General features: G+C 39.5%; 1 protein-coding gene across 1 annotated transcript in view; it reads right to left on the reverse strand.

Moving 5' to 3' along the window:
• MAP3K5 (mitogen-activated protein kinase kinase kinase 5) overlaps positions 1 to 23,714 on the reverse strand; it is a gene marked incomplete at its 5' end in the record, with an annotated part of 263,294 nt that overhangs the window by 63,973 nt on the left and 175,607 nt on the right. Inside the window, 3 exons of the mRNA XM_027770250.1 lie at positions 2,917 to 3,053; positions 8,834 to 8,961; positions 15,649 to 15,782. Coding sequence (XP_027626051.1) covers positions 2,917 to 3,053; positions 8,834 to 8,961; positions 15,649 to 15,782 — 399 coding nt within the window. The remainder of the gene's footprint in view (positions 1 to 2,916; positions 3,054 to 8,833; positions 8,962 to 15,648; positions 15,783 to 23,714) is intronic.

Consider the following 23,714-nt stretch of genomic DNA (forward strand, 5'->3'; position numbering starts at 1 on the left):
CCTAGCACAAATGTGATCCTCCATGTTGATTCTCCTTTGTCTCCTTCTTTTTACTTATTTACCTTTTAATTTTTGAAACCAAGCAAGCGATCCCCTAGGAAGGGCTAGGCCCCCAGATTCTCCTTGTGTTGAGGGAAAAAATGGAAATCCCCCAAACTGAAAATTAATAATGATTACACTAAAAGCACAGTGTCTTTCTAAGTGGCTTGGAATGCAAAGTTTATTTAGATTTTTAATGACTCAAAAGTAAGAGTAAAGACTCCGGACATTGGTTGTGCTAGTTAAGTAACAGAATCAGGGCCATAAGATTTCCAAAGCTCCCTCTTAAAGGAATAATAGGTTTTTACTTAAATTGTTAAGATATTTTGTAGGAGGGAAACTGCTGGTTGTCAGCACATAAGACCCCAGGCTGAATGGCACCAGAAACCTGATGAATGCCAGAAGAGAAACTGATTATCTAAGGCCCCACCAATCAAGAAAGCACACAAGATGTTCACTTCAGCTAAGCCAATCATTGAAGTGATTATCTGCTTGACCCTTACGGTTAATTTTGCCCTTAAAGATGCACACAGGGGATGCCCTAGGGAAAGGCCTTTCAGTAGGAAAAACTGCCTGGTGTCCTTTATTTTATTTATTTATTTTTTTTTTTGGAGAGTTTTTTGCTATAGGGCGCTTGTGCTCACCACAAAGACAGAGAAAGACAGAGAGATAGAAAGAGAGAAATCACTCCCAAGGGGGGCATGGCCACGCTCAATCCCTTCTCCTACATCCTCCTCTGGGATCTTGGGCATACACGCACATGTGCCCGGTGTGAGTTTAAGCTGTCGGGTCCAGGATTCGAACCACGGTTGACTATATGGGAGTCAGCGACATAGCCATTACGCTAACTGCTGGTCCAACTGCCTGCAGTCCTTAACACACAACAATAAAGCTTAACTTCCCTTCATCACACCTCGTGTCTACCTTTGGTCTGTAGTCCTCAGGCTAGTAAGCTTGGTTTGAGTTTGGTAACATTATGTGACTATGTATTTGCTTATTGTGTGTGTGTGTGTGTGTGTTCTACAAAAAATGGATTCCTTTGGAAATGCTCTTTTCTCATTTGAATTAGGTATAAAAGAACCTGCCTCCCCTGGGCCAGTTCTATACCCTAGTGGTTAAGGGAGCGGGATCCATGTGTCTGACCACAGTTTCAATCTTGCCCAATAGTTTGATAAACATGCCGGGCACATGCAAGTGCCTACCCCAAAATCTCTACAGGATGAAGAAGTAGAGAATGGATTGTGATGTGACCACACCCCATTGGAGGGCACTTTCTCTTTTCCCCTCTCTCCTCTTTTTTTTCTCTCTCTCTATTTCTTACAAGTACACATGCTCTCTGGCAAAACCAAACCAAATAAACAAAAACCTGCCCTTCTCACAAGAGATGTTAAAATGTGTTTCCACCTAGTGAAGAAACTGTACTACTTTTGATCAATCCAAATGCAACAGGTTGATTTTAGGGTAATAATAACTTACTTTCAATAGTGCAATCTTTGCCATAAGCTTATTAGTTTGGAATTTTCTGTTTTGAAAGACAAACTAAAATTATTTTAGTTTATTTTAGAGAATCTGTAGGTTATCATTTTCGTTCAATCCATGACTATGCGATACTTGTAAGAAAGAGGGACTGTGATAGGCAGTTAGTCGTAAGTGGGTAGCCCTAAGAGAATTGCAGAAGGACACATGTCACATCAATCACAGTTTATCAGGAGTTAGAACCAGACCCTCCGTGAGTTGCCTTCTTTCCACCTAGCCCCTGGCGCCAGGAAAGCGAGGCAAATACCATTTTCCTTCCTTAGTACCTGAGGAAGACATACAGGGATGACTGTAAATTTCTCCCTTATCATCCCTCCTGAATACAAAAAGACCCAACCAAACATTTTGGTCAACATCCTGATTACCACTGGGGTGATAAACTAATTGGGCAGCCTATCCTAATTAAACATTCTGGCTCACACTGGGCATGTGCAATTAGGTAACCAAATTCCTCAAATTCTTCACCTGTGAGAGACATGCACAAGTGCAGGAGAAAGCCCAAGAATTTCAAACAAAGGACATAAATAGTGTGACAGACCTCCCACCGTTACATATTCAGGATCACCTCTGGTAATAAAAATAACACTTAACCAGTTCCAAATGCAGTTGCCACCTGGCAACCTGCCTGTCCAAGAGTCTTTTGGGTGCACTTTTCTAAAATCTTTCTTTCCTATTAAATTCTCTCTTCTACCTACTTTTACTATGGTTGTGGCTTTATTCTGCACCTAGGGACAGGTCTCTAATTTTAGTGATCTGGACCCAAAGAACCAAGGACTTCACAATGCAGCTCACCACTCTCCCATCCAATGACAAGACTTTATTTTTTTTCCCCCTCCATCCACTCATCCACTGATTCAATAAATATTAAGTAGCTTCTATGGGTAAGCATACAAAGATTAACCAGCCTCAGGAGCTAAAGATTAACCAGCTTCAGGAGTAAACTTCTCAGGAGCAGGGATCCTGTCCCATTTAACTTTATACTGTTACACCCCCACCCCACAGAACTTCTAAAAAGTATTAAGTAGTGGAAACATAGTCTTGGTGATCTATTGGGTCAGTGGAAAAGTCATGAAGCATTTTTCCATGGAAGCATGGAAAAATCGATCACGACTTTTCCAACGACCCAATAAAATGGTTAAGGAGTTTATTCCTTCATAAATAACTGTTTCAAGGTAGCATGTACATTTTATATTTCTATTGTTTCTAAGATTTACTTATTCACCATTCTAAAGTAGTTCTCCTAACATAATACAATATAATTTAATATAATATAATAATGGTTTGGCAAACAAAACGATTGCCCAGCAACAACTCATAAAAATGAATCAATGTGCATCCTACCTTTATATCACGGTGCACTATCTGATTATCATGGAGGTATTTTAATCCTTCCAGTATTTGCTTTGTATAAAAGCCAATCGTTTGCTCATTGTCTTTTAACGGGCCCCATTTGGAACGCAGAAGAGCAGAAAGACTTCCTGTAGAGCAAAGAAGTAGATACAACCTTATCAAAATGAGCTCCTTAAATAGTATTAATAATTTAACAGTAACTGAAGACAACATTCACTGGTTCATCATGGTGATCCAGGGACTATAAGGGACTTGGGTTCAAACATGAATATGAAAATATCCCTACTATAATTATGTTTATTGAGCCAGCTGGTGGCATGGTGGTTAAGATGGCTGGATCCCATGGGCAGCTACGTAGTTCGGGTCCTGGACCCGCAGATTTGGAAAACAGGCCAGCACATGTGCTTGCATGCCCCAAATCCTGAGAGGAGAATAGAGAAGGGACTGTGGCATGGTCATCCCCTGGGGGGCTGCTTTCACTTTCTCTCCCTCCCCCTATGTCTCTATCCATAAACAAAACAAGACAAAACAAAACAGAAAGATGCTCATTACCAAATACAGTCTATGCAAAAGGGAAACACAATTGCTAACCGTAATCTAAGTCGTTATGATTGACTTAAAAAAATGTTAATATTATCTATTATCTCCTAGCAAACTGCAAGATAATGTTAACATTTCTAATTTTTCTTTTGGCTTAGACAAATTAAGATCTCTACAATTCTACTCCTCTTCAAGCCCTAGAAATTTATACTTATCAAAGAAACGTGTGTCTTACCTCCTGGGACCTGCTCCATGAAGATTTTAATGAAACCATTCTCACTGAAAGAGCCCAGATACTGGACAATATTTTTGTGCTTCAGATGCTTATGCAATGCTATTTCTTCATGTAGGGGCTGAGAGTATCTAAAAGACATGCAAAGGTCAATGAGCTAATTATGTGGATAGACTTTAGTGAGTAAATCTAAGCAATACCAATTGTAAATGTCAGCTAAATATATGTCCCGACATAAAATCAAAATGACCATCTACAGCCTTATTTCTCATAAAATAAGTTCTGTGAAGTTGAAGTTGTGGCAGGACCTGAGGGGAGACATGTCATGCACTGCTGTAAGCACTTTGTATGCATTAGCTCTATTAACTTGTTTCCAAAATCTCAAGAGGAGATTGGAGGAGAAGGAATTGCGGCATGGCCATCCCCTCTGGGGTCTGACTTCTCACTTTCATTCTCTGTCTCTCTGGTGAGCGCCTGTGTCCTATAGCAAAACTCTATCTCAAAAATAAAATAAAATAAACCTGCTGAGGCAGGATGGGGCAATTGCCTGGACACCATAAAATACAAGTTGCCTCAGATAAAGTGTGCCAATTTATTTGTTACAGATTTCAGGATGATTTTCAAAAGGCAAAAGTTGCTAATGGAACAGGAGAACAGCAACAAGCCTTGTATAACAGTGACTGGTTTAAATTCTGTGATAAGGGCAGCAGAATGACTCCATGGTCACCTAGAGTCACTTTGCTTAATCTTAAGTGAGTCTGGAAGTTAAAGGAGGAATGACAGCATCTGGGTGATAAGGATGTTCATAAAGCAAAAAGCACAATGAGTTCAGGTAGCACTTAGAGCTATTTCAGTAGCGCATTCCAGAGAAAACCACAAAATGTATGTGTTTTACTTCCTTATAGCATGGACTTGGGTAGACTGGAATCTCCTGTTTTCTGGAAAAACTGGTTTGTTTTGGGAATGTTTCCTTAAAGTTTCAGGTTGATGATGTGATGTTTTAGCATGAGAGACTCCATTTTGGTCTGGTTAGTTGGGGTCTAGAGCAGAAGCTTAGTCCCAAACAACTTACCTCTTCAAATTTTTATTTGGCAATTCATTTTTCCCAACAACTCCATGAGAAAGTACTAATTAGGATGCCCATTTTACAGATGAGAAAATTGATTCACAGAGAGGATGACTAATTTGCCCAAGATCACAAAGCTCGTAAGTGAGAGAGCTAATATTTGAATTCAAGCAAATATAAATCATCTATATAACTTACTGTTCATATTAACATGACTTTTATTCCACTAGCCTCATCAACATAACTTTAGTATTCCAGAAGACCCTTGCTGAGGAAGAAAAAAAGCTGCAACTAACTTAATATTCATGCCAGAACTTCCTGAGAGGCCCATCAATAAGAAACAAAAAAACCATTTATATCCCAAGTCTCTTTGAGTTCCTTCTCTCAAAATCCCTTCACCTTATTGTGTCCCTCAGTTCCATTACAATATATCATGCTTTTCATCCCATCCTCACCAAGCCTCCACTTTGAAAGATAAACTTTAAACTGGACTTCAAAATCATGTACTTGGTGTATGTTGCTTCATCAAATTACAAGAGTATTTAATATTTCTAAAACAGAGCCAACTTTTGATGATTATTTAAAGTACCGTAAAGCCTATGGATTCTTTTTTTAAATTTATTTTTAATTTTATTTAGTATTATTTAATTTTTGACAGGGCACATGCGCTCCCTAGATAGAGATGGGGGACAGGGGGTAAGCGAGAAGCAAGGTGCCAGTCCGGGACTCAACTATCGTCAGCCATGCGGGAGTCCAGCACATCAACTACCACGCTACCTGCTGAATCCAAGCCTATAGATTTTTTTTTTTTGGAATTATTTTATTTAATTTTATTCATTGTCATTATTTATTTTATTTTATTAAAGTTGACCAGAGAGTGCCAGAGAGAGAAGGAAAGTGAGAATGCAAACTGCCAGGTCCGGGGCTCAAACCATAGTCAGCCATGTGGGAGTCCAGTCACCCTAACTACCACGCCACCTGCCAGCCCCAAGCCTATAGACTCTTAATCCTGAACTCAATGTAGCTTTAATATAATTATTGTACAGCTTGTCAAAGAACAAAATGTCAACAAATTCGAGTTTTAAAGATCTAATTGGCTTTTATTTGTGATTCATTAACTAGGCAGCATCCAGTCAAAGTAGACAGGAGCTCCACTGGGTGTGGTAGAACAGTCGAATTTTGCAGTTTTGAGCAGAAACAGGAAACAGCATAGTGCAAAAAAACAGATTGGTTAACATCAGGTTACTTTCTTTGTGTGGGTTAAAGCAGGGAGGAATTCCTTATCTTGCCAGCTCAGGTTGACTGGGCCCCTTTTGACTGGTTGCTCTGAGTTTCCTGTTTTGTTTTGTTTTGTTTTGTTTTTAAGAAAACTGACCGGTTTGGGAGTGTGGCTCTCATCTCTCTCCTGATTTCTAGGAAGGTCAGATCTTACAAGTAAACAGATTAGTTTTGGTCCAGTCATGTGGAACCTGAGCACATGTGATTCCATTTGGGTTGGTCTGTTGGGACCTAGTGCAGGAGCTCCATTAAAATGAATGACCTTTCATAAATATATTTAACAAGCTAAATGTGGTAGGGAGTTAGCAATGATAAAAAGCAAAAATTAGGAAATAGCTTTGAGAAACTCATTTGTATAATGGAAGCCACCGGTGTGAAAGGCACTAAAATGCAAACCTGAGGCCTCACACTTACTTTAGTCCTATAGGTAGAAAATGCTGAGATCTTACAATGACAAATTCATATAAGCAAAATGGATTTTTAAAAATGCCAATAACAAATATCAGAACTAGTTGGTATTATTTCATACTATCTTCATAAAGCATTCCACATAAGCGCTAAAGTTAAAGCCATTACCAATTTGCAAAATGTGAATTCATTTAATTAAAATAAACTTTTATAATCTGTATAATATTACTCAATGAAATCAACCAACAATAACAACAAACATACTTGTATTACCTATTTATTGCTCATTTTCCTTTAGAATTGCTCTAGGAACTATAATGGGCAGGTAATAAAACGAACCCTTTAACAGTATATCAGTTACATGAGTTAGATACAGCAATTAGCAGTTGTTTGAATGAGATAGTATAAGGAATATCAATATATAATATTACTAATCTTCATACTGATACTTAGGTATAGAGACTTTCAACTATGAACACATTTACAACTTACGTCTTCCATAGAGGTTAAAAACACTGTGACACTAGTTCAGGATCACTCTTGGTATGTATTAGTGACAAATACTGTGCCTATTCTACAGTCAGGTGATCAAAATAAAATAGTTGAATAATCTGAAACAAGCAACCAACTCAGTATGAAAGCAATCTATAAGGGCTTTAAGTTTTAAAATCAATTTAATTTATTATTATTATTAAGTTTACTATAGAGCATGTGTGGTCACCAGAGAAAGACACAAAGAGAGAGCAGGAAAATGATAAAGCAAGCTACCAAGTCTGGGACTTGAACTGCAGTTGGCCATGTGGGAGTCTAGTACCTTAACCACCATGCCACCTGCTGGCCTCAAGGCTTAAATTTAAAATCACAGAGAAGGAAATATTCACAGCTCATTATTTAAACCAAGGATAGCTCAAAATTTACAATACTAGTTGGAGTCCAAACTAGCTAAGGACAGTATTCTTCTTCAATATGAAAAATGTTACAAATACCTAGGATTTTCACTTACCAAAACTCCAGCACCCAAATAAGGATAAAATGATAATTTGTTTAGGTCAATAAACAATGCTTGTCTATGGGCATTATAATAAAATCATATTTCTTTGCTTATGGGAGAATACTTATATCTACCACCTTTTTCTTATACCATCTGATTCTCCAACAAAGCATTTTCAGAATGTGAGGGAAACAGAAGAAACTGTTTTGGTTGTTATGATTCTTCTTTACAGACGCTAGTTTCACATATGCTGGATCTTGCATTATTTACATCCATCATACTACTTTAGCAATTATCCTTTGTAACTGCTATCTTTTTAAATGAACATCCAAAATTCTCCAGGGCACATAGATGCAAATACCTTTGTTTGCTGTGTATTCACAATAATCTTATGATAGACTTTTCTAATCTCTTTGTATGGTTAACAAGAAGTTGCCCTAAACCAGCTGTTCTAGGAACAGGCTTGTCATACAAGCCCTTGTTTACAAACAACCCGGATTTACTAACTGCCTTGTGACAGAAAGGGAGCTGAAAACATTGTGTTAGTGTTGACGTGCTCTGTGTGTGTGTACAGAGGCATTTGAATAAACTCTAACTACATGGTGATTTTAAAAGTCATTTTCTTCCAAGTGTCTACTTAAATCCATTAGACATGGGAGGGAAAGGGATATAGCTAAAGGTTAGTGAATGTGGCTGCAGCAATTTGATAGTGACGACTTACCTCTTTATATTTTATATTGTTTCGAAGTCGACTACATGTAATACTACTCAAGAACCTATACAAATATTTAACCAAAATTTTAATACAATATAGATATAGATATATAGATATATATATAAAATTATTAATTACTATAGCTTTTTTTATTACTAAAGCATTTTAATGAGTAATTTCTTTCACAGTCTCATAAGCATTCACAGGCAGGTCTCATGAATTAACCGAGAGGAAACTCTGAACCAATACCATAAAAAATACAAAACTGAAAACTATGTAGGCTGGCCCACAGTCTGGTAGTTAAAGGAGCAGATCCCACATGGCTGACTGTGGTTCAAATCCCAGCCCTGGCACACCGGGCATGTGTACATGTATGCTCCAAATCCTGATAGGATGGATAAACAGAGGAAAAAAGATTGTAGCATGATAAAACAAAACAGAAAGATGCTCATTACCAAATACAGTCTATGCAAAAGGGAAACACAATTGCTAACCGTAATCTAAGTCGTTATGATTGACTTAAAAAAATGTTAATATTATCTATTATCTCCTAGCAAACTGCAAGATAATGTTAACATTTCTAATTTTTCTTTTGGCTTAGACAAATTAAGATCTCTACAATTCTACTCCTCTTCAAGCCCTAGAAATTTATACTTATCAAAGAAACGTGTGTCTTACCTCCTGGGACCTGCTCCATGAAGATTTTAATGAAACCATTCTCACTGAAAGAGCCCAGATACTGGACAATATTTTTGTGCTTCAGATGCTTATGCAATGCTATTTCTTCATGTAGGGGCTGAGAGTATCTAAAAGACATGCAAAGGTCAATGAGCTAATTATGTGGATAGACTTTAGTGAGTAAATCTAAGCAATACCAATTGTAAATGTCAGCTAAATATATGTCCCGACATAAAATCAAAATGACCATCTACAGCCTTATTTCTCATAAAATAAGTTCTGTGAAGTTGAAGTTGTGGCAGGACCTGAGGGGAGACATGTCATGCACTGCTGTAAGCACTTTGTATGCATTAGCTCTATTAACTTGTTTCCAAAATCTCAAGAGGAGATTGGAGGAGAAGGAATTGCGGCATGGCCATCCCCTCTGGGGTCTGACTTCTCACTTTCATTCTCTGTCTCTCTGGTGAGCGCCTGTGTCCTATAGCAAAACTCTATCTCAAAAATAAAATAAAATAAACCTGCTGAGGCAGGATGGGGCAATTGCCTGGACACCATAAAATACAAGTTGCCTCAGATAAAGTGTGCCAATTTATTTGTTACAGATTTCAGGATGATTTTCAAAAGGCAAAAGTTGCTAATGGAACAGGAGAACAGCAACAAGCCTTGTATAACAGTGACTGGTTTAAATTCTGTGATAAGGGCAGCAGAATGACTCCATGGTCACCTAGAGTCACTTTGCTTAATCTTAAGTGAGTCTGGAAGTTAAAGGAGGAATGACAGCATCTGGGTGATAAGGATGTTCATAAAGCAAAAAGCACAATGAGTTCAGGTAGCACTTAGAGCTATTTCAGTAGCGCATTCCAGAGAAAACCACAAAATGTATGTGTTTTACTTCCTTATAGCATGGACTTGGGTAGACTGGAATCTCCTGTTTTCTGGAAAAACTGGTTTGTTTTGGGAATGTTTCCTTAAAGTTTCAGGTTGATGATGTGATGTTTTAGCATGAGAGACTCCATTTTGGTCTGGTTAGTTGGGGTCTAGAGCAGAAGCTTAGTCCCAAACAACTTACCTCTTCAAATTTTTATTTGGCAATTCATTTTTCCCAACAACTCCATGAGAAAGTACTAATTAGGATGCCCATTTTACAGATGAGAAAATTGATTCACAGAGAGGATGACTAATTTGCCCAAGATCACAAAGCTCGTAAGTGAGAGAGCTAATATTTGAATTCAAGCAAATATAAATCATCTATATAACTTACTGTTCATATTAACATGACTTTTATTCCACTAGCCTCATCAACATAACTTTAGTATTCCAGAAGACCCTTGCTGAGGAAGAAAAAAAGCTGCAACTAACTTAATATTCATGCCAGAACTTCCTGAGAGGCCCATCAATAAGAAACAAAAAAACCATTTATATCCCAAGTCTCTTTGAGTTCCTTCTCTCAAAATCCCTTCACCTTATTGTGTCCCTCAGTTCCATTACAATATATCATGCTTTTCATCCCATCCTCACCAAGCCTCCACTTTGAAAGATAAACTTTAAACTGGACTTCAAAATCATGTACTTGGTGTATGTTGCTTCATCAAATTACAAGAGTATTTAATATTTCTAAAACAGAGCCAACTTTTGATGATTATTTAAAGTACCGTAAAGCCTATGGATTCTTTTTTTAAATTTATTTTTAATTTTATTTAGTATTATTTAATTTTTGACAGGGCACATGCGCTCCCTAGATAGAGATGGGGGACAGGGGGTAAGCGAGAAGCAAGGTGCCAGTCCGGGACTCAACTATCGTCAGCCATGCGGGAGTCCAGCACATCAACTACCACGCTACCTGCTGAATCCAAGCCTATAGATTTTTTTTTTTTGGAATTATTTTATTTAATTTTATTCATTGTCATTATTTATTTTATTTTATTAAAGTTGACCAGAGAGTGCCAGAGAGAGAAGGAAAGTGAGAATGCAAACTGCCAGGTCCGGGGCTCAAACCATAGTCAGCCATGTGGGAGTCCAGTCACCCTAACTACCACGCCACCTGCCAGCCCCAAGCCTATAGACTCTTAATCCTGAACTCAATGTAGCTTTAATATAATTATTGTACAGCTTGTCAAAGAACAAAATGTCAACAAATTCGAGTTTTAAAGATCTAATTGGCTTTTATTTGTGATTCATTAACTAGGCAGCATCCAGTCAAAGTAGACAGGAGCTCCACTGGGTGTGGTAGAACAGTCGAATTTTGCAGTTTTGAGCAGAAACAGGAAACAGCATAGTGCAAAAAAACAGATTGGTTAACATCAGGTTACTTTCTTTGTGTGGGTTAAAGCAGGGAGGAATTCCTTATCTTGCCAGCTCAGGTTGACTGGGCCCCTTTTGACTGGTTGCTCTGAGTTTCCTGTTTTGTTTTGTTTTGTTTTGTTTTTAAGAAAACTGACCGGTTTGGGAGTGTGGCTCTCATCTCTCTCCTGATTTCTAGGAAGGTCAGATCTTACAAGTAAACAGATTAGTTTTGGTCCAGTCATGTGGAACCTGAGCACATGTGATTCCATTTGGGTTGGTCTGTTGGGACCTAGTGCAGGAGCTCCATTAAAATGAATGACCTTTCATAAATATATTTAACAAGCTAAATGTGGTAGGGAGTTAGCAATGATAAAAAGCAAAAATTAGGAAATAGCTTTGAGAAACTCATTTGTATAATGGAAGCCACCGGTGTGAAAGGCACTAAAATGCAAACCTGAGGCCTCACACTTACTTTAGTCCTATAGGTAGAAAATGCTGAGATCTTACAATGACAAATTCATATAAGCAAAATGGATTTTTAAAAATGCCAATAACAAATATCAGAACTAGTTGGTATTATTTCATACTATCTTCATAAAGCATTCCACATAAGCGCTAAAGTTAAAGCCATTACCAATTTGCAAAATGTGAATTCATTTAATTAAAATAAACTTTTATAATCTGTATAATATTACTCAATGAAATCAACCAACAATAACAACAAACATACTTGTATTACCTATTTATTGCTCATTTTCCTTTAGAATTGCTCTAGGAACTATAATGGGCAGGTAATAAAACGAACCCTTTAACAGTATATCAGTTACATGAGTTAGATACAGCAATTAGCAGTTGTTTGAATGAGATAGTATAAGGAATATCAATATATAATATTACTAATCTTCATACTGATACTTAGGTATAGAGACTTTCAACTATGAACACATTTACAACTTACGTCTTCCATAGAGGTTAAAAACACTGTGACACTAGTTCAGGATCACTCTTGGTATGTATTAGTGACAAATACTGTGCCTATTCTACAGTCAGGTGATCAAAATAAAATAGTTGAATAATCTGAAACAAGCAACCAACTCAGTATGAAAGCAATCTATAAGGGCTTTAAGTTTTAAAATCAATTTAATTTATTATTATTATTAAGTTTACTATAGAGCATGTGTGGTCACCAGAGAAAGACACAAAGAGAGAGCAGGAAAATGATAAAGCAAGCTACCAAGTCTGGGACTTGAACTGCAGTTGGCCATGTGGGAGTCTAGTACCTTAACCACCATGCCACCTGCTGGCCTCAAGGCTTAAATTTAAAATCACAGAGAAGGAAATATTCACAGCTCATTATTTAAACCAAGGATAGCTCAAAATTTACAATACTAGTTGGAGTCCAAACTAGCTAAGGACAGTATTCTTCTTCAATATGAAAAATGTTACAAATACCTAGGATTTTCACTTACCAAAACTCCAGCACCCAAATAAGGATAAAATGATAATTTGTTTAGGTCAATAAACAATGCTTGTCTATGGGCATTATAATAAAATCATATTTCTTTGCTTATGGGAGAATACTTATATCTACCACCTTTTTCTTATACCATCTGATTCTCCAACAAAGCATTTTCAGAATGTGAGGGAAACAGAAGAAACTGTTTTGGTTGTTATGATTCTTCTTTACAGACGCTAGTTTCACATATGCTGGATCTTGCATTATTTACATCCATCATACTACTTTAGCAATTATCCTTTGTAACTGCTATCTTTTTAAATGAACATCCAAAATTCTCCAGGGCACATAGATGCAAATACCTTTGTTTGCTGTGTATTCACAATAATCTTATGATAGACTTTTCTAATCTCTTTGTATGGTTAACAAGAAGTTGCCCTAAACCAGCTGTTCTAGGAACAGGCTTGTCATACAAGCCCTTGTTTACAAACAACCCGGATTTACTAACTGCCTTGTGACAGAAAGGGAGCTGAAAACATTGTGTTAGTGTTGACGTGCTCTGTGTGTGTGTACAGAGGCATTTGAATAAACTCTAACTACATGGTGATTTTAAAAGTCATTTTCTTCCAAGTGTCTACTTAAATCCATTAGACATGGGAGGGAAAGGGATATAGCTAAAGGTTAGTGAATGTGGCTGCAGCAATTTGATAGTGACGACTTACCTCTTTATATTTTATATTGTTTCGAAGTCGACTACATGTAATACTACTCAAGAACCTATACAAATATTTAACCAAAATTTTAATACAATATAGATATAGATATATAGATATATATATAAAATTATTAATTACTATAGCTTTTTTTATTACTAAAGCATTTTAATGAGTAATTTCTTTCACAGTCTCATAAGCATTCACAGGCAGGTCTCATGAATTAACCGAGAGGAAACTCTGAACCAATACCATAAAAAATACAAAACTGAAAACTATGTAGGCTGGCCCACAGTCTGGTAGTTAAAGGAGCAGATCCCACATGGCTGACTGTGGTTCAAATCCCAGCCCTGGCACACCGGGCATGTGTACATGTATGCTCCAAATCCTGATAGGATGGATAAACAGAGGAAAAAAGATTGTAGCATGATGCTGTCCAGTCATAGAGGGATGCTTTCTTCCTCTCCCTTTCCGTCTCTAACAAGTGCAAGTGCCCTCCGGCAAATAAAACATTTAAAAAATAAAGTGACAGACAGCAATCATTGTTTGTTTACCTAATATCTGTTCTTTTCTCTTTCTATGATTTGATTTGGACAAACAAATGCCCACTTAAAACGCCATAGACTCCTAACCTCCTTTATAGGTAGGGTTAGCATTTTTTGGCTGGTGAAACAGAGGTGAAAGTATACTGGGCAATTTCAGGAAGCTCGGTTTTCTTTTTCTTTCGGAACACAGATAGATATGGAGGCTGGAGCCAGAGTGACCAGCTATAAAGGAAACCCTAAGGATGTCGAGCTGGGGCCTGGGAAAGTGATTGGATAGGAGGGGGTATCTTTTTCAGCTTGGGGTAGTCAGTGAAGGCCTCTCAGGGGACTTGGCATTTGAATTGAGGCCTAATTGATGAAAATGAGGCGATCTTGCCAAGATCTGTGTTGTGCCTGATGGACAAAGAGAACCAGTGTGGCTCAGTGGAGGTGAGGTCACAGAGGAGGCAGATCACCTACAGGAACTTTGTGGTTCAAAGTAAGTGTTCTGGGTTTCAACAAGAATCCATGATGGGTTTTAGGTAGTAGTATCATGATGTAATTTCTTTTTTTAATGAATTTTTTGGAGAAGTTTTAGGTTCACAACAAAATTAAACAAAAGGTCCAGAGAATTCCTATGTATCCCCTGCTCCCACACATGCTCAGCATCCCCATTATCAGCATTCCGCACCAGAGTGGAACATTTATTACAAATGATGAACCTTCACTGACACATTGTTATCACCCCAAGATATGATCTGAACTTCAGAAAGATCTCTGTGGCTTCTCTGAGGAAGGATGGACGAGCGGCTGAGGAGAGAGTGACTGTGAAGACTAGTTAGGAGGTGGTTGCCGAAACTATTAAGTAGTCCTAGAGAGAGGCCTGAAGAGTTGGGCTAGAGTTATAGCCATGGTGCTGGGAAAGAGCACCAGGCCTCAGAATATATTACAGAGGCTGAGACAACAGTGTGACGTCCATAGATGGCATAGAGGGCGAGTGCAAGGAAAGGGAAGAATCCAAATAAATTCTGAGGTTTTGCCTGAAAAGCTGGGTGGATGGGTTACATCACTGTCATGGGGACTACCTGAGGGAGACTACCCTAGGGTGGAAACCCGGGGTTTAGTTACTTCTCCTTTCCCCATGCCAAAAGCACAAAGGGACTGTTCTCTGATGCTGTGAAAACCTGGTTGTGCTCTAGGAGGTAAAATTTCCAAAGATATCGGGGAGCTCCTCTGGATGACTAGGTCTCCAAGGAGTTTTTAACTTGCAGACATTTCTACACTGAGCCTCCAGCAACTGGTCAGTTACAGCCCAGGTTTTCCTACCCCAACACTGGCTCCCTTGGAGCTTTTTGCTCCTAAGTTATGAATCTCTGTATTCGCCTTTCACTACAATTCTAGGGGCCACTCTGAGATCCCATTTCACCAGTAGACCCAAGAAGAGCTATGATTTGTCCAGCTTCCCACTTGGCAGAAAGGAACAACCTCCTCCTGGCTCTGCATGTTCAGAATGGAAGTGGGAACCTCTGGTTCAAACCATTTCTGCTTGTGCTCTTTCCCCATCAACCCATACAGTAAACCCACCTCTATTAGACATAACCTGAGCCCAACACACACGGAACATTTGTTTTCCAGTCTTTGAAAGTCCAGTTCTCCCACACCAGAGTCTTGCACCTGAATCACTGAAATTTAGCAGCTAACTTTAGAGGAAGCTCATGAACCCAATAGAGTCTTCAGACACAGTTTCATTAGTTAGAACATCACCAAGTATTTTACAAAATGCTATAGACTCCACAAGGTACTTTAGAAAACAGTGTTAATTAGCCACAATGACTATACCTGCTATCTCTCTCTGGGATTTCTTTAATAGCAATTCTGACTTGGTTGCTCAAGTCTCGACCCGCGTAGACTATCCCGTATGTGCCTTTTCCTAGGACGACTCTGTCACCATTTTCATCATATTCATAGTCATACTACAAAAGGAAACATGGAAGAGAGGATTGAAATGTTACTTGCAATTCATATTAAAAACATCAATTTTTCTTTTCCTGGAAGCGTTTTTTTCCCCTTATTTTTTCAGATAGCTTTAACGAGTAAAATAACATGAAGTTCTAAGAAGTGGCTTCAAGAATCTAAAAATCGACATTCTTAACATAAAGCAGGGCATGTATTCACATTCTCACACTGCTAGGAATACAGTGGGGATACGTCATTAAATCCACGAAAGTGCTTCTCCAGGGCCCACTTGGATTCATTAACCCACTCCGCGTGTTTCTCACTCATCCCGGTGGGCAATGGGCATCAACATCTGTTGATATCCATCAGATCTAATTAGCATTCCTATTGTCTTTCAGCTTGTTGATACTGTCAAAGTATTTCATACTCTGCCAGGAAAGTAAAACACGGAAAGTCTTTGGGTAAGAAGTAAACAAGGAGGTCTTAGTTGTCAATGACAATGAAGTAAGGATTATTTTTTCTTCACCCTTCCAGTTCCCCAAAACCTAAAAATGTTTAAAAAAGGCTGAAAAAGAGGGGAAAAAAAATTGATCTCTGATATATGAGGGAAATATCTACAGCCCTAAATCCCAGCCTGTCAAGTATATCAAAGAAATAGGAAAAACTGAATCAAGTAATAAGGATTCAGAAAGAATGTAGTAGAGACCTCCTCAGACCTAGAGGCATAGTCCAGGAAGGCACATCCTTTGTCTCGCATTGGCACTGCAGGATTTAAGGCCATTGAATGATCAAGCCGCGTCCCTGTAGAAACCTGGTGTAAAACCACAGACCAGCAGCGGGGAACTTAAGAACAAACCCTTCCTTTTGTCTATTGTTCACTGGAATATAATTAGAATAAAGAGAAAAGCCCAAGTTAAAAATGGATTTCTAACATTTATAAGCCAGTCAATTTAACATTAATATTGATGAGCAATCCACCAAGAGGACAGCGATTATGATTTCTTTTTTTTTTTTTTTTGGCCATAGGGCATGTGTACTCACTGAAGACAGAGGGAAAAAAAGTGAAAAATCCCTCCCCCCCACACACACACCAGGGGATGGCCATGCCACAATCCCTTCTCCTCCACTCTCCTCTTGGGATTTTGGGTACACACACACACACATGTACCTTGGCCTGATTTTCAAGCCACTTGGTCCAAGGCTCAAACTGTAGTTAGTCACATGGGAATCCAGTGTCTTAATCACCATGCCACCTACTGCCCTGTGATCATAAAATTTTATGCCTCATTGAAAACATAGCTCTGAGGGCCAGCTCTGTGGTGCAGTGGTAATGCACTGTTCAAGAGAAGCTGGATCCCATATGGTAACCATGGTTTATACTCCTGGCCTGGTCAGTCAGAAACATGCTGGACACCACATGCTATGCCCAAGACCCGACAGCCTGGAGGACTGGAGGCAGGGGATTGTAGTATGACAAGACTTAATGGAGACTGCTTCTCTCTCTCCCTCCCTCTCTCTCTCTCTCATGTACACACATCCATATACTTTATTATGAATAAAGGGGAAAAAATTAAACAACAAAACAAAAGAGCTCTGAAATATATAAAGCAGAGCTGATAAAAGTTACAAAAAAATAGAAAAATATAAATCACATAGTTTGTTGTTGTTTTTTGTAATTTGCTATGGGTCATGTGTACTTGCCAGAGAGGACAGAGAGATAGAGAGAGAGAGAGAAGTAAAAGCATCTCTCAGGGAAGATGACCACGCTGCAATCCTTTCTCCTTCATTTTCCTCTCAGGACTTTGGGCATGCACACACATGCACCCAGTGTGTTTTCCAAGCTGCTGAGTCCAGGACCTGAACCATGTAGTCAGCCATATGGATTCAGCTACCCAGGTGGCCCAACCACAACAGGTTTTAACAGAGCTCCTTTAGAAATGGAGATATCTAGTAGACAAATTTAAAACCAAGACCTTAGTGGCACACTTAACTGGTTTGTTATAACATATGGAGATAGTTCTATACCGCCAAATAAATTCCTTTCATACATATATAAAACACATATTACCATGGTCACATATTAGGCCACAAAAATTTTCAATGAATTCTAAAGAAATGATATCATAAAGTTAAACAGTCAAGTCTGTATTAGACTGAGCTCCAAACTGGGCAAAAGCAAGTCTTCTTCCAGTGATTTCAACTATAGCTGATCCTTATGTTTGGAGTTCAAGTTTATGCTTACTTATAATTGTTCTTTATCCTGGAATATTCCTGGCATATCTGGTGGAAACAAAGAAAATCACTTTAAAGGGACACCCCCTCACACTGGCTATGCAGGATTCGTAATGATAATATACTACTGAAATGTAGCTCGCAATCCAAAAATTTTAAATACGTAAGGAAAAATTCATCGCTGAAAGCAGATATGACAATTCTCAATCCTTAAAACTTCATAAAATAAAACAGAAGCTGTAAGATGCATACATTTAACATAAAGATATAAAATAGGAATTTTTTTTAAAAGTGAGAAAAGGATAAGACATTCTAAAAAAGATCAGACGAATCTGAGAAAGAATCAAATATAACTTTTAGAAACTGAGCCCTAAATAAGAAAAATAAAAATAAATTCACAGTCAGATGCTATACAGGGGAACTACCAAATAGGAAAGCCAAAGAGCAGATCATAAAGAGAAGCAGAGATAAAAAGGACAAAAGACCTACAAAGGTTGCCTTCCAGATCACTCCACAAACTCTCTGGAGTGACTGTGTTTGACCTGAGAGGATGAGGTGATGTGGAGCATCTTGTCACCAGCTTCAGTTTATTTGTTTCCAACAGGTTATCAAGCCCCAGTAGAAGGCAGTCAGGTGGTATTTTCTGGGAAAAATTATGCCCGTACCATGTCCGGGCTGGAGGGAGCAATGACCTACCTCCCTATGATAGATTCTTGTCTGTTTCGGGATAGAGGTCAAGGCCTGAAAAGAGAGGTGTCCACTCCCCTGGGGGCAGCAATGAGTATCCATTGCAAGGTACCCATGAGACACTAGCAAATACTCCTCAACTGGCGGCCTATGGTAAAGCTGAAGACATTCCTAGTTCAGAGCAGATGACTGGGCAGGTTTTCAAGGTGAGAGAATAGGCAACAGGGATCATTTAGCAATTTGCCCAGACTTGGAGCTAAAACTGGCCTAAAGTCTGCAGCTAAAACAAAGAGACAGTAAGCAGAGTCCAAACCATGCCACCTAAAGGGGCCCAGGTCTCCACACCCAATTCCTGTGGTCAGACTTTCCTGCAATGCTGTACCTTGCATGCTGGAACTCTTCCAGTAGGGACCCAGGCCAGCAGGCAGCAGGGCAAGAAACTCAACTTTGCCAGTATGCCCTCTCAAAGGAATAGAAACCTATGCCCTTAACTTAGAACTGTCACCACCTTACATTCATACAATACTTTATCATTTAAAAGAAGAAACTCCACGAACTTTCACTTAACCTACCTCATTTGTCATAATAAACCTGTATTGTAGTAGGGAAGGCCTCTGATTATCCCCAATTTACAAATGAACGTAAATATCTTTTCCAGTAAAAATAGGTCAGAGATGTGGTTTAAAACCAGCTCATAAAAGCCCAGATTTTGTATTCTTTTACTACCAATGCTGTAGGAAAACCCTCATATAGCATAAAAGCCTAGAAGGTGAATATGAGTTCTGTTTTATTTATAGTACACCAGTATTACGAAGATATTCCCACATATTAGGGCAGATAGGTGGCACAGAGTTGTTAAAGCAGCTGGATCCCAAATGGCCAACTGCAGGTTCAAGTCCTGAACCTGGCGGCTTGAGAAACACCCAAATGCATGTGTGTGCAGCTCAAAGTCTTGAGAAGAGAATGGAGAAGGGACTGTATTTCTGTTTCTCTTTTTCTCTCCCAGTCTGTCTCTCTTCTGCAGGGACACATGCCCTATAGCAAGCTAAAAAGAAAAAAATAAATAAAAAGAAGTTCCTGCATATTATCAATACCCATTGAACATCCACTCGCCTTTTCAAGGGGACATCTGGGAGCCATCACTCTCTTGAACTCCAGTCTTTACTTTCTCTTTCTCCCTAGGGCAAAGTGGCAGCCACACACTACCAAGTGCTTTGTCTTTAAAATCTCACAGACCCATTTCACCTTTTTATCCTCTTGCTTTTGTCTCAGATCAGGCTTTTCTTGTACACTAAACCTATAGAATCTTAATAGCCCTCCTTGCCTCCCTTGCCTGGCTGCTCTTGTTGCTCTGTTCTGGAGTGCATTCTCCTTTAAATTGACAGTGAACTCTCCAAAATCCAAAGTTCCAAAGTGAGCTTTCTATGTCAGTACCACTGCCTTTGCTTTACTGGCTCTTCATTGCATCTGGGATAAAATCCACATTCTTCAGTGTAAATGCCCTTCGGGACCTTGTCATTGCCTCTGTGTTCAACTGCTATGGTTTGAGTCTATTCTCAAAATTCATGTGCTGAGATTTGGTTGTGATGGCATTAAGAGGGTGAAAACATAACCTGATTGTAGTGTTGAAAGTTGAGGACTTAGGGAGGAGTTTAGGATTTGGGGTCATTAGTCAGGGCCCCCATGACCTAATACCAGTGGTTTATATGGAGAGGGACTGAGACCAGAAACGGATACACAGACACAGAGGCACATGCTTCTGTCTTCCACCATGCTGTAATGTAGCCAGAAGACATGCATCAGGTGCATTTCTTAGACCTTGCACCCCCATACTGTGAGCTGAATAAGCCTTTATCCCTAGAAATCACCTACTTGGGTATTGTCTCTTATTAGCAACATAACAGATTAGAATAACAACTTTCTCTCTAATCAGTCTCCTCTTTCTGGGGAACTCTCAGAGAGGTTCTCCAGATCTTTGTGTCATTATACATGCTGCTTTTTCTTTTTGTAATTGTGAGAGGTTGTGTGCACTCACCACAGAGAGACAGAAACTGAGAAAAAGAAACTGGGAGAGAAAGGGGGAAAGCATTCCCCAATGGGGCATGGTCACACCACAATCCCTTCTCCTCCATTTCTCCACCCTGTTGGATTTGGAGCATGCATGCACATTTTCAAGGGAAGTTTTTAAAGCCTCCAGGCTGGGATTCAAATCGTGGTTTGCCATGTGGGATCTGGTTCACATAACACCTAAGCCGCAGGGCTGGGCCACACATTGCTTTTTCTACACTAGATAATTCCACCTTTGGCTTCCAAACTAAGCTTCAGGAAGCTCTTCTGAACTGGCCCCCTGACCCTCTAAAACAGAGTTGGGCTCTGGTCTGATGTGCTTCCACAGCCATCTGCATGTTTTCTTCACAATTTATGACTCTGCTTTGTTTTGCCCACTTATATGCACTCTTATCTGGACTCAGAGCTCTTTGAGAATTAGGGCTTCATCTTCAGTTTCTCTGTGCCTAGTCTTAACAACATCTGGCTTGTGGTAGATAAGTAGTTTCTTTTTTTAAAAGAATTATATATTCAATTTTATTTATTATTATTATTTTAAATTTGTTTGGAGGCATGTGTGGTCACCAGAGAGAGAGAGAAAGTGAAAAAGCAAGCCACCAGGTCCAGGAATCAAACGGTGGTTGGCCATGTGGGAGTCCAGCGCCTTAACCACCTCACTATCTGCTGGCCCCATCAGTACTTTTTTTGTTTTGTCAGAGGGTGTGTGTACTCGCTGGAAACAGAGGGAGAGAGGTGAGAGCAAGAGAGAGGGAAAGTGACAAAGCACTCAGTCCATGGAACATGGTCATGCTGCAATTACTTCTCCATTCCTCCTTCTTCAGAATTTTGGACCTACACGTATGTACCCAGCACATTTCCCATGCCTCCAAGTCTGGGACTTGAACTGTGTGGTCAGCCACAGGGGATCTAGCACCTCAACCACTACATCATCTGCTGGCCCCAAAAGTTTACTTATTTATTTATCTTAAAGAATGATCTATTTAATTTTATTTGGTATTATTATTTTTAATTTGATCAGAGAGAAACAGAGAGATAGAGAGAAGGAGAGAGAGAGAGAAAGGTAAAGTGAGAAAGTAAGCTGCCAAGTCCAGGACTCAAACCACCGTAGGCCATGTGGGAGTCCAGCCCCCCAAACACCATGCCACCTGCTAGCCGGCCCCAAAAGGCTTGTTATTTATTTATTTATTTATTTATTTATTTATTTATTTGGTATAGAAGCTGATTCTTAGTGAACAAAATGGTCACAGTAAAAATCAAAGGACTTTTCTTAAGACTGTGATATAAATAAAAATACCTCAATGGGTAATTACTACTATTTTAATTTTTTTTTTTTTTGGAGAGATTTTCACTGTAGGGCGCGTGCGCTCGCCAGACAGACAGAGAGAGACATAGAGACAGAAAGCGAGAAATCACCCCCCAGGGGGGATGGTCACGCCGCAATCCCTTCTCCTCCATTCTCCTCTCGGGATCTTGGGCACGCACGCACACGCGCCCGGCGTGAGTTTTAAGCCACCGGGTCCGGGACACGAACTTCGGTCGACTACGTGGGAGTCCAGCGACATAGCCATTACGCTAACTGCTGGTTCCCCTATTTTAAAATTTTTGATGGATTGATTAATTCATTCATTCCACGAGTGAAAAACAGAGAGAGGTACAGAGACAGAGAGACAGTACTCCCAACAGGGCATTGATGCCATGATCCACCCCTGGCCTCAGCCAGACCCTGTCCGTGGGTGTGCCCAGCATACTCAGGCAGGACTCCCCGAGCCCAAACCCAGAATCTTCGAAGCCACATGGGTCAGCCTCACAAAGTGTCCCCTTTTACCACCACACCACCATCCAGCCCCTCCTCTTTCTATTCTTATAAGATAAAGACATAAACTAAAAAGGCAGGTATGAAGGGAAGCTGAAAGAGTCTGGGTACAAGCATATGGAACTATCTGTGTGATGGACAGAAAAAGTAGAACGAAGCCTGAGCCCAGGACCAAAGAAGGCAGAGCTTGCTGAATGACAAATATGGGAAACAAGAGAAGAAAGGAAGATTTTTTAAAAATAGAAAGTAAGGGACCAGCAGATGGCATAATGGTTATGTCATGGACTCCCACGTAGGCAACTGTAGTTTGAGTCCTGGATCCAGTGGCTTAAAACTCATGCCATGCGTGTGTGCATGTGTGCCCAAAATCCTAAGAGGAGAGTGGAGGAGAAAAAGGGGTTGTGGCATGGCCATCCCCACTGGGGGGGTGACTTCTTGCTTTCTGTCTCTCTGGCGAGCACATACACCCTATACCAAAAATCTCTCTAAAAAATAAACAAATAAAAATAGAGGGTAAGAGGACACTGCTTACATATTTTTCATTCTCTTTCTATGGCAATAGGTTAGCAGATCAGGCTGTTGCTAGGGGAGACAACAATTGCATTTCAAAGCAACGATGAGAATTATCTTCTAATATCATCTATTTTTTGTTGTCTGCCCAGAACAGTCTCAACTGGTGCTGGAAAGAGAATGGGTGGAGGAAGACAATATTGACAAAGCCAGACAAGAAAGCAGTAATTCGCCTAGTCCTTGACCGGTTGAGGGACGGACAGTGAGACAACCCCCAATAAGCCATGCACCTTCCTCTGAGACTGAATTACATTAGGTGAGAGGTCACCGCCCAGACTCACATGGCAGCTTTGTTAGTTTCCAGTCTGTACTGCCTTCTTAATATATTAATGCCCCAAACATTAATAACTGCTAATAACATTAATAGAATGCCAAAAGCCCTGCAGGCTCAAATTAGTATGATAGATAGATCTCTCCTCCCTCAGATCTTGACTCAAATATCACCTTCTTAACACGCCTCTCTGGTTTCCTGATCTAAAACTGCACACCCTGTTACACTATAGCTTCTTAAACCTTTCCTTAAACCCTTCCTTGCTGTTTTTTCTTTTTTTTTTTTCTCCTTAACACAGATTGCTATAAG

This window comes from Tupaia chinensis, unplaced genomic scaffold (genome assembly GCF_000334495.1).
Source record: "Tupaia chinensis unplaced genomic scaffold, TupChi_1.0 Scaffold000117_2, whole genome shotgun sequence".
NCBI lineage: Eukaryota > Metazoa > Chordata > Mammalia > Scandentia > Tupaiidae > Tupaia > Tupaia belangeri.